Consider the following 12,111-nt stretch of genomic DNA (forward strand, 5'->3'; position numbering starts at 1 on the left):
CCATTTGCAGGAAGAGGCAGGAGCACATTGGAGGCAGCAGCCTTTTAAAAAGCCTGGAGAATATAAATTCCTCAAACAATAAATATCCATCCTCTGTGGCTTTTGCTTCTGTCTTCCTTCCCCATCATTCTTTTTAAAAAAAATAAATTGTAACCTCATTGGGACAGCGGTCGGCCTTTTATGTCAGTGTGCTGCTATGTTGCTCAGAATATAGAAACTTTGGGGATTTACTACTGTTAAGTGTTGGGATTCCTGCTAACTTTGTATCATTTTGAAGTGGTTCAATGTCTGCTGGATGAAACCCCACATGTTAAATGCAAACAAGGCCTGCTCCGTGTGCAGAGAGCTTAAAAATCACTTTTGGTGCCAGGGAAACCCAGCGTAAATGTAACTTTGAAGCTCACTCCCTTGCTTGCAGAATTTCAGCCACCCCCCACATCCATCCAGCCTTCAACTGCATATGGTTGAATTCTCACAAGTTACCTGTAAATGCAACCACGTTGTACTGCCTCCCCCGTGCTCCTGATAAAGGGAGAAAATGGCCAGAGTGCAATCTATACAGGCTATAACCAGCCAGGAAAGTGGTTGAATAGATGTAGTGCAATGGATCCGCTACACCCGGGGAAATGATTCACCTATTCCATAAACGGTTGGGTTTTTCTGGGCTCTGCAAAACGCCACACCACACACAAACACAGTTTACCTCACCTATCAGCCAATGACCCATTCCCACCACCCACCACCCTCTCACTATATATAAGGGTCTGGTGACTTCCGTTTCAGTGTATCTGAAGAAGCGTGCATGCACACGAAAGCTCATACCAAGAACAAACTTAGTTGGTCTCTAAGGTGCTACTGGAAGGAATTTTTTTATTTTTTATTTTGTTTTGCCTATGGCAGACCAACACGGCTACCTACCTCTAACAAGAGAAATAAAGACAAGCAGCTTTTGCTCACAGTTGTGCAGAAGCTCCATAAAAGGGTATGAACAAAGCACGCCTGTTCCCAGCACGGGAGTAGCCTAGGATGTCCAATACAGAGCAGTGCGTGTGCCTCTGATGTGTGTTTGTTTTTGTAGCCTGGGAGCAAAGCAACCCTGTAGACCAGGGCTGGGGAAACTCTGGCCCTCCAGAAGCTATTGGACTCCAGCTCCCACCAGCCTCAGCCAGTTGCATGGCCATTAAGTCAAGGATGAAGGGAGTTGTAGCCCATGAGCATCTGGGAATCCACAGGTTCCCCATACCTGATACAGGGAGAATTTTGTCATTCACCAGTGTACGCTATTTGAATCCAAGGTTTCTCCGGGGGTCGTTGAGAACATCCGAAGCCCTGTTGATGAGTTAATCAAAACCTCTGTAATCCGGGACACCCTCCGGTTAGTGGATCCACGCAGGAAAAAGAAGACACCGTAAGTGTATATTGATTTCATGTCCATTATCAGCTGTATGTCAAAAAGGGAACCCCTGTGTTGCAACTTGAATGAGAATCGAAAAACAGAGCAACACGAGACCAAAGAAACTAGTGAATGATCTTGCAACGGACAGCGTTTCCAGATAAAGTTCACTGTCCCACATATGCAGAGCCTACATATTATTGTGAGCACTCTCCCTTAGCATGCTTTCTATCCCACTAGATGGGCTTTAAATTTATCATACGCCTGCTGAAGAAGTAACATCGAAACAGTGAACTTTATCCGCATGAAAGAAAATAATTTGAAAATGATATACAGATGGTATTTATCTCCTAGCAGACATGCAAAGATGTATAAATCAAAATCAAATTTGTGTTGGAAATGTAAAGGAAAGGGAGGTAATTTCTACCATATGTGGTGGTCCTGTAAAAGAACAAAAGCTTTCTGATAAATGATTTATAATGAATGGAAGAAAGTGTTTAAAATAACTTTTAGGAAAAACCCAGAAACTTTTCTTTTAAGGATAGCGAGTACACAAATAATAATAATAATATTCATTAAAGGTAAAGGGACCCCTGACCGCTAGGTCCAGTCGTGGACAACTCTGGGGTTGCGGCGCTCATCTCGCTCTATAGGCCAAGGGAGCCAGCGATTGTCCGCAGATAGCTTTTCCGGGTCATGTGGCCAGCATGACTAAGCCACTTCTGGCGAACCAGAGCAGCGCACAGAAACGGCGTTTACCTTCCTGCTGGAGCAGTACCTATTTATCTACTTGCACTTTGACATGCTTTTGAACTGCTAGGTGGGCAGGAGCTAGGACCAAGCTACGGGAGCTCGCCCCATTGCGGGGATTCGAACCGCCAACCTTCTGATCAGCAAACTCTAGGCTCTGTGGTTTAACCCACAGCGCCACCGGTGTCCCTAATAATATGTATTATTATTGATACTAATATTAATATTTGAATTTATATACCACCCTATACCCAGAGGTCTTAGGGAGATTCACAGAACAAAATCAAAACATAAAACCACAAAATATATAATCAAAATAAAAACAACCCTACCGCCCCCCCAAAACCCCACATTTTAAATTCTGAAGAAGCTTAGAAATTTGTTTATGAATGCTACAACCGTAGCCCATATGGTATTTGCCCAGAGATAGAAAGAGGAAGCTACTCCAACCAAGGAAGAGTGCCTGATTAAATTGATAGATTATACTGAAATGGCAAAATTAACGTTTGCAAAGAAACCAAGAGGAGGGAAAAAAATATTAAGGAGAATATTTGTGGAATATATGAAAAATAATGGTATGCAACTAAGCGCATTGGTAAGGTCAACTTAAATCAAGCAGTATTCTCAATATTAATTGTAGAATAATTCAAAAATGGATTAAAGTGGAAAATGCTTGGTTAAAAATTTAAATATGAGAAGAAACCAGAAAAGTGTGTGTGGGGGGGGGAGGGAGTCTGAAATGTATTTGTATTGGAAATAGGAGATGGTAAGATGTGTATCTATAAATTCTTGAAAATCGAAAACAAAAGTTACATTAAAGGGCTGCAAATGGCAGGTCTTTAGCAGATTTTTTTTAAAGCATCCGTTTTTTGCAGTAGAGATTTATTTGCAGTCCTGCTCCCCTCCTCCTTTGCCTCTCCTTCCACCCATGCTACGTTTTCATTATACTCGCTCCATCCAGCTAATATTAGAACCAAGAGTCTTTAGTAATTTGCACTTTCTGTTCTACATGTTTTTGACTCCTGAATTCTCTGCAGCAGCAGCACATTTGCATACCCATTCATTTTGAAGGCCTGATGACAGGGAATTGCTCCTCTCATCCTGGCTAAAATGTGTGAAAATTGCATGCAGACATTACTCCCTTGCTTGAGGCAGGGTGGGGGGAATAAACTCTGCAGCCCTTATAAAATCCTCTGCCGTTCAGAGGCACAAAACAGTCTTGGGTAGAACTCAACAGACCGTACAAAGTGAAATGTCATCCTTCCAGAAATAGCTGCTGAGAGAGAAGCGTCTCTCTCTCTCTCTCTCTCTCTGGGTGCCCTGCTAAGACAAATTGGTTGCAGGCCAATTGCTGTGTATATTTCAGCCCACCCCAGCTTGCAGCTTGGCCCCCCCCCCCACCCCCAGTATCAAACACACGTATGAAGAGCCCTGCTGGATGAAAGCAGGTGGTTGTCTAGAGTCTCATATCCCACCATGCCCAACCAGATGCCTCTTGGGAAGCCCACAAGCAGGGCATGAGTTCAAGAGCCCCCCCCCTCACCCTGCTGTCGGTGTTAAGGACATACGCAGAGCCTGCTGGATCAGGCCAGTGTCCCATCTAGTCCAGCCCCTTGCTCTCTCAGTGGCCAACCAGATGCCTCTTCTGGGAAGCATGCAGGCAGCGCACGAGCTACAGAATTACCCAGAACCCCCACCCTCCACCCCGGTGGCTTCCAGCAGCTGGTATCTGGAAGCTTTCCTGCCTCTGACTTGTGAAGATGGAATGTGGTCATTGACAGCCTTCTCCATGCAATTAATTGTCTGCTCCGCCATCCATGTTGGTGGCCATCGCTGCCTCATGTTGGAGCGAGTTCCACAGATTTATTATGCACTGCGAGAAAGAAGCTAGGGCTTCCTTTTATCTGTGCTGAATCTTCCAGCACTCTGTTTCATTGGTGGTCCACGATTTCCACTGTGGTGAGAGAGGGATAAAAGCCATCATTGCAAGGAAGGTGAGTAGTGGTTAGGTCAGAAAGGACAGTCTAGCAAACTTGGAGGTTCCTCTCTCAATCTTCTCCAGGACGAGATGAGTTGCATCTCAACACTTCCAGGGGGAAAAATCCCTTTGTACTGTTTCTTTGACCAAAATCTCCCGCCCAGGCCCCCCCCCCCCAACAACTGATTTTTCTCTTCTGGGGAATAGATACGGGTTTTAAATTCTGTTTTCCTTGATCTAGTAAAGTCCTGTGGCCTGTGTTGACATTGTAGGCCGTTGATGTGCCACTATCCAGTAGGTGAAGCTATCGGTGTGTTGATAGATTTGATTTGCCACTAATTGCCTCCTCAATTAAAACAAATGAAGCATCAGAATGAAAGTAAGGATACCACCCTAAAGCTTTTCACAGTCATGAGAAATTAATGGCTCAGAGAAACATTCTGATGCCCTTTATAGAAGTTGCGTATTGTTCCCTAGCGATGTTTATCTTTTACATTGAGTTAATAATGCCCTGCCTTGTCGTCGTCGTCCCCCAATTGCACCATGCATCTCAATTCTCTCTGAAAGTGCTTCCAGATCTGTCAGGAGCTGCAGTGTGATTTATTTTTGGATCACCAATAAGGGATGTAGGAATAAGAACTCGTGTGGAGAAAGTGAATAGGAATCCCCCCCCCCCGCATAATATTAGGACTCTGGGTTATCCGACTAGCTGAATGTTGGAAGATGTAGGGAATGTAAGCTGTGGATATAGTGATGGGTCACCAACGTGGACAACTGTCTAATGCAATTTTGGTGGGCAACTCCTCTGGATGGCCCAGGGTTCCAGTGCGATGCCCTGTTGCAGGCACAGGTGGGCTTTTAAGTGCCAGTTACTGGGAAGAGTGCTGTTGTGTTCATGTCCTGCTTGCTGGCTTCTCGGAGGCATCTGCAAGGTGCTTGATTAGACGAACCTTTGTCCTGATCTGGAAGAGCTCTTAAATTTGAGGGGGAGTGGGGAAGGGCCCTCCACCCCCACCCCACGAAAGATGCAGGATTTCCCCTTCCGAATGAGAAAACGCCCACTCTCCTGCAAACTCCCTGCCTTCTGCAGGGTGGGTGAGCGATGGGTGGATTTGCCAGCTCTGCAGGCGCAGAAAACTACCAAATTAAAACGTTGCAAAAGTAGGATTTAATTGCTGGCGGTTTATTTGGAAGGTGTCTGGTGTGCGTGTACACAGAGGAGAATATGATGCTTCAAGTTAGATTTCTGAGACTTAAATGAGGGAGGGGAGGGGGGGCTTTTGCACTTTCCCTTCCTTGTTTTGCCACCAGACATTCTGCCTGCCTGCCAGGTGTTTAATTGGAAGCTGCGTGTGTATCACTTTTGCCTGAATACGCTCCGAACAGCTTTTGAAGTGCCTTTCCCCGTCTTCCCAGGCTCTTTCCCTTCAGCACTAATGATTCTGCTTCCCTGTCGCGTCTAAAGGAAATATTTGAGTCTTGCTTTATTAGTGCTAATTAGCCCAGAGAAAAATTGGGAGAGGCTTTTTCTTCTCCTTCACGAATAATAATAAGAGTAGCTTCTTTGGCCACCCATTTCTGTCACTTAAAACTGTTGCACCTCCCCCCTTTTTTTTATTCCACAAGACTTGCGATGAGCGTTTAGAAGTTCCTTGAGTAAACTTGGAGTCAGTGGGGAGACATATCAAGGTTGTGGAAGCGCAGGCCAAATTGGATCTCCTTGTAGCTTCACCCTGGGCAGGAAGTGTTCCTCCTCCTCCTCCTCCTCTTCCTCTTCCTCCTCCTCCTCTCTCAATGCTAGACCTGAAGCTGAATGTTGGAAGATTCAGGGCAGATAACAGAAAGTCCTTCTTTGTGCATTGCATAGTTTAACTGTGGAACTCACTTCCACAGGAGGCACTGATAGCTGCAGCCTCCCCTCACCCACTGCCCTGTCCTGGTTCTGGTTCACTCTGATATTTGGTCTACTATGCCTCAGATAGCTTTTAAAAATTTGTTTGTGGTTTATCAGTGCCTGCTGGCTATGATTGTGAATTAGAACCTCCATTGTCGGATGCAGTCTTCCTCTAAGTAGCAATTGCTCGGAGACGAAGAGCGATGGTGGCTCTTGCCAGCATTTACCTGCTTGGTGTAGCTGGCTCGTTGCCGATGGAAATGGGATGCTGGATTAGAGCAGCAATGGGCATCCTTTTTTCAAGGCCCTTCCTTGGCTTCAACAGAGGAATATCTTGGAGTCGGAATTTGTGCTGGGAATGTAGCCTTGTTCCATTTGCCTCTGGAGCCTGTTTGATTAGAAAAGTGTAGAGGGGGAGAAGCCCCCGCCTCCATGTCTCCTCCTCCACATCCCACCCTCGCCTGCAAATTCTGCCTTCATCTCTTTCACAGCAAGAAACACTCAAAGGAGGACGAATAAATGATGTTTCTTCTGCATTAAGGGGAGGCTCCCCCCCCCCATTTACACAGTCAAGGCGATAACTCTGTCCCTGCCTCTTACATTTCAAGCGTAATTTATTCCTTAGTTCTCAGCCTTGGATACGCAGCAACATTTTGCAGTTAATGAACCGTATTACCTCGGGGCTCCCGGTGCCGTGATCAGGCTAGCTCTGCCTGGCTTCACTCCCCTAAACTGGTGTTGCTGTTTGCTCTGCAGCAGAATATAAAGCCTGGCGGAGGAGCCCAGATCACCATACTGGCACTTCCTGCATTACAGGGGGTTGGACTAGATAACCCTTGGGCTTCCTTCCAAGTCCATAATTCTGTGGTTCCCACCTTTCTAGCAGGGTGATTTAATCCAGCCTTTGCCAGCCCAGCTGTTTCAGGCTACAGCTTCTGTTGGCTGCAGCATCTTACGGTCATTGGGGATAGCATTGCACGCATCTCTCTCAGCAGAGAGTTCTTGTCCCTTCATTCTCAGATAAAGCGCTCGGAATTTGCCCCCATCAGTTTATCTGTTGCAGATGGAGAACAGCTTTTCTCCTTCTCTCGTAAGACTAGAGCTTTTAAGCATCCGGTGAATCTGAATGTTGGAAGATTCAGGACAGAGAAGGGACAGCCATTCTTCATGCAGGGCACCCTTAAACTGCAGAAGGCGATTGGGCTGTCAATGGCTACTAGCCGTGGTGGCTGTGCTCTGCCTTCACAGTTTGAGGCAGCAATGCTTCTAGGTGCCAGTTCCTGGAAAAGAGCTTGGTTGGAGGTTTTTAAGCAGAGGTTGGATGAGCATCTTTGAGGCGGAATTCTTTAGCTGTGACTCCAACATTGCAGCGGGTTGGACCAGATGTTTATTAGGATTATGATTGTGGTGGTGATGATGGTGATGATTAATTAAATTTATATGCCACCCTTCGGGACGCAGGTGGCGCTGTGGGTTAAACCACAGAGCCTCGGGCTTGCCGATCGGAAGGTCGGCGGTTTGAATCCCTGCAATGAAGGGGTGAGCTCCCGTTGCTCGGTCCCAGCTCCTGCCCTCCTAGCAGTTCGAAAGCACGTCAAAGTGCAAGTAGATAAATAGGGACCGCTCTGGCAGGAAGGTGAACGGCATTTCCGTGCGCTGCTCTGGTTCGCCAGAAGCGGCTTAGTCCTGCTGGCCACGTGACCCGGAAGCTGGACGCTGGCTTCCTCGGCCAGTAAAGTGAGATGAGCGCCGCAACCCCAGAGTCGTCCGCGACTGGACCTAACGGTCAGGGGTCCCTTTCCCTTTTATTCCACCCTTCACCTGAAGATCACAGGCTGGTTCACAACATAATACAAAAAGAGAACACAGAATACATAGCATGGCAGCTGCTGAGCCTTTGAGCCCTTCTGTGCTTACCACACTGATCTCAGCATAACACTTTTATAACAGAATCACCCCCCCCCCCAAGCTTGAGTTCTTCATTCTTGAGTGAGATCCAGGACAACAGTGACTTTCCCATTGCCTGAGTGGCATCACTCACTGTTCCCCTGTGTGACAAGCATCCTTTAGGTGTGAATTTAGCAACCTCTCCGGTTTTTCATTACCTCCACTTTGCAAGCGGCTTTAAAGGCTCCAAGAAATACCATCATCAGAGGCAGCTGTTGAGCCTGCCTGGAGATTAGAGTGAGACCCTCTTCCATTAAGTATAAATTAACTTAATCACCAGGTATGGGAGATAAAGCAGCGTAAGCATGCATTCGCCCAAAGCGTTCGCCAAAATTAAAGTTCTTATTTTAAAAACTTGGTTTGTCTTTTAAACAACTTTGTGCTTTTCTCCCCTGCAACCCGTTCAAATAATAGATTATATATGGCTGCATTTTATTTTTAATTTTGCAGAATTGGAGTGGTGGGAATCTGGAGTAATAAAGTGCAGGGAGGGCCCCCCCACTCATTTACTTTATTTCGTAAAATGTATGCACTGCTTGATGTACACCAAAAAGTATACAGTGTGCAGTCACTAGGCAGGGAGTTCCAAAGTGCAGGCTCTGCCACACTTAACACCCGTTCCACATTTGTAACAACTCGAATCGTTATGTGGCACCTGTAACGGTGCAAGTTCTGCCAATCACAGTGGTCAAATTCCTCTCCCCCAGACACTCCCTTGAAAGCTTCGATGACCCCCAGGGTCCTGATGCCGCTTGCTGGGTTCCCTCCCCAGGTCCGCCATTGGGCATCTCCTAGAACTCCCCCAGACCCTCATCCTGATCAGACCAGCCCCTCCAAACACTTTCTTGAGACTCATAGCTAATAGCACAAAGAGCTTCATTCTTGCCCACCTGTGACCTGCCTGCGCATAAACATTCCCTGTGCTGTAGGTGGAGGCTGTCAGCCACAAATATTTACCTTCGGTGCTGTCTTCTCTGCAAGAGAAGCGAAATGCTGTCTTAGCTGAAGGGGTGAGAGTCAAAACGGGGGGGGGGGGCTTTAAGGGGAAGAGGATTGTGCAAATTAGAATGAAGGAGATTCTGACTATACATCAGGAGGAATTTTCTGTTAGGCAGTGGAACAGACTCCCATGAGAGGTGGTGGATTCTTGTTGTAGGTTTTTAAGCATAAGTTGGGACTCCATCTGACAGGGTTTATTTAGCTGTGATTCCTGCATTGCAGGGGGTTGGACTAGATGGTGTTTGGGTTTCCCAACTCTACAACTCTGATTCTCTTGGCAAGAGGGGTGGCGGAAGAAGTAACTTGCCCACACACAGTTCTTGATGCAAGAGAAGCTCTGTGCTGTGTTCATGGAATGGGAGCAGACCAAGGTCTGGAAGGACAAATACAAGAAAAAATATGAATTTGTCTGGGTTAATTAAATGATATTTTATATAGCCCAGGAGTTCTGTGAAAGTCTATTAAAATTGCCCTTTCAGCTGGTTCCTGATGTTAGCAGTTGCATTAGGATGCAAACATGATAGCTTGCTAAATGGCACTCTCTTTACTCCTGAGTACTTCTGCTTCCTGGTAGAAAAGGCAGTTTCATTTTTTAACCGGACTTGTGAGGGAGCCAGAAAAAGGTGTACAATAAGTCATGAAAGGTAGGGGTTAGGGTTGTTTTTAAGAGGCCAGCTACAAATACATTTTTAAGGATATTAAATTTACGGTGTGCTATAATCTGAGAGAAAATATTATGAAAATGCAATACAGATATATGCACATGTCATATATGCACATGTGGTAGGAATGCACAGCCATTAAGGAATTTTGGAATAACATCTATAATGAATTTTTTTTTTAAAAAAATTAAGTTCTCATTGAAGAAAAAACCTGAAACCTTCCTCCGAGGTATAAAGTCACCAGAAATCAAAATAGAAATCAGACCACTTTTTACGTGTGCAGCAGCAGCCAGGGACTAATGTAAGTTTCTGCACTTAGGCAGGAAGTACCAGATGCACTAATAATAAGATGGGGAGTTTCCAGAAGGAGGCTACAAGGTGCCATCCAACCAGCTTTGGCAGTGGCGTAGCAAGGTGGGGGCGTTGAGAGCGGCACGCCCCTTGTCCCAGCCGGTTCCAGCCTGGAGGGGGGGTGACACTTGGCACACACCCCCACCGCGACTCCCAAGCTGCTGCCTCTCACCACTTCCATGCGACGGCTGCAGCCTTACAAGTTGCTGCGCAAACAGCCACCACACGGACTGCGCAAGTGCGGAATCCCGCATGGACTGCGCATTGTGCACTTGCGCAGTCCATCCCCGGATGCCGGGCGCGAGCAACCACTGCTCGGATGGGCTGCCGCAGCCTGTCCATATGGCGGCTGCTTGTGCCCGGCAGCCCAGACGGACTGCGCTCTGTAGCGCGCATGCATCATGACGTCATGGCGCATGCGCGCTACGGAGCGGCACACCGCCCCCGGGGGGTGCCCCCACGTTTGCCGCTCTGTACGCCACTGAGCTTTGGGACTCCACTCTTGATTTGTGTAGGGTTTACTCCTTAGCTTTTTTCTTTCCCTGACGGTTACCCACAAGACAGCAGAGGTTTAGGGCCAGAGTTTTCCTGCTCCCAGATAGGCTGCCTTCCCAGATGGACAAGTAACCACCTGTTTTGGACTACAGCTCCCATTATCCATGTCCATTGGCCTGGGGATGGTGAGAACCTTACTCCAAAACAAATGGAGGCCACCAGGTGGCAGAAGCCTGCCTGCCCTATAGGCTGACAGTGGGCAGGTAAGCCAACCTACAGAGCCCATGTACGAAGGTGCAAGCACCATGCTTTGCGAAAAGCCTCGCTTTCACGTAGTGCATAAGTTAATCTATGGGACTCCCTCCTGCAGGAGGCAGTGATGGCCACCAGCTTGGATAGCTTTAAAAGAGGAATGGACAAATTTGTGGAGAAGGATAAGGCTATCAATGGCTACATTCAGCAGCAGCAAAGCCAAATGAGTGGAGCTGGCTTCTTGTGCTCAGGTTCTGCTTGCCAGTTTCCCATGGGGGAGCCTGACTGGCCACTCTGAGAACAGGCTGCTGGCATCTCCAGGCAGCACTGGGAATTGTCCCTTGTCTGAAACCCTGGAGAGCTGCTGGTCAGTGCAGATAGTACTGAGCAAGATGGAGCAACGATCTGACTATAAGACACCTAACCTAGGTTGCCATTAATCTGAGGGGAAGTGACAATGGTCTGGTTTAAGAACCATTTTCTCTGATATGAAATATCCTAAGTGTGCTCTGCTTATATGTGAGCCTGCCTCACAACAGCAGCTTGAGCCTCTGTTTGGCTTTGAACTTGACAGTTGCCGTTTGGGCATCCACACCCCCCCCCCATGTAAATCTCAAAGCCTTTAATTAGCAGTTGGAAATGTAGCTGAGGGACCAAGAAGGGGGGGGGAGAGGAAGTACATTAGCATAAAGATTAAGGCCACTGAGACTGAAGAGGATATTGTGCAGACGTGGAGTGTGTGTGTGTGTGGGGGGGGACATTAATAAATTAGTAATCATGTATAAAAGATAAGCAGTCTTTGGGATTTTCATAAGCTTTGTTCAAATTGATATTCCTCCCTCTCCCCACTCCAACCTTCCTTTTCCTTCCTCTAAAAGTCATTAATATTTTCTCTGCTGGTGATCTCTTCTGAAGGGAGATCTGTCACAAGCTGCAGAATTAGAGAAATGAATGTATTGGGGTCAGACATCAGTATGTAAACGGAAGCGCTGCTTTTTATTCTGTGTGTCACTGCAAGCCCTTCCGTGTGGTCTGACCTTTTGCTCGCTTAATCTGACTCTGCTGTGCCAGTCAGACCATTTAGTTCTATGGAGCAGACACACCCTCTCTCCCCAGTTCTGCCCCAGAGGACTTGCCCTCCGTTGTTCTGCCAGAGCAAAGAACCACCACTGATTCTCAGCAGAAGACCCCAAGCATGGCAAGGACGTAAGAGGAGCCTGTCGGATCAGGCCATGGGCCCATCAGGTCCAGCATCCCATTCCCACAGTGGCCAGCCCCAGGTGCACCAGTGGAAAACCCACAAGCGGGAGCAGAGCACAAGAGCCCTCTCTCCTCCTGTGGCTTCCAGCAACTGGTATTCAGAAAGGATTGTAGCCAGTGGCCTTTGGTA

General features: G+C 47.1%; 1 protein-coding gene across 1 annotated transcript in view; it reads left to right on the top strand.

Annotated features, from left to right (window-relative positions):
* The window catches only part of TTLL11 (tubulin tyrosine ligase like 11), a 32,449-nt gene that overhangs the window by 10,440 nt on the left and 9,898 nt on the right, over positions 1 to 12,111 (top strand). Inside the window, exon 5 of the mRNA XM_033138205.1 lies at positions 1,296 to 1,408. Within this exon, the coding sequence (XP_032994096.1) occupies positions 1,296 to 1,408 (113 nt within the window). The remainder of the gene's footprint in view (positions 1 to 1,295; positions 1,409 to 12,111) is intronic.

This window comes from Lacerta agilis, chromosome Z (assembly GCF_009819535.1).
Source record: "Lacerta agilis isolate rLacAgi1 chromosome Z, rLacAgi1.pri, whole genome shotgun sequence".
NCBI lineage: Eukaryota > Metazoa > Chordata > Lepidosauria > Squamata > Lacertidae > Lacerta > Lacerta agilis.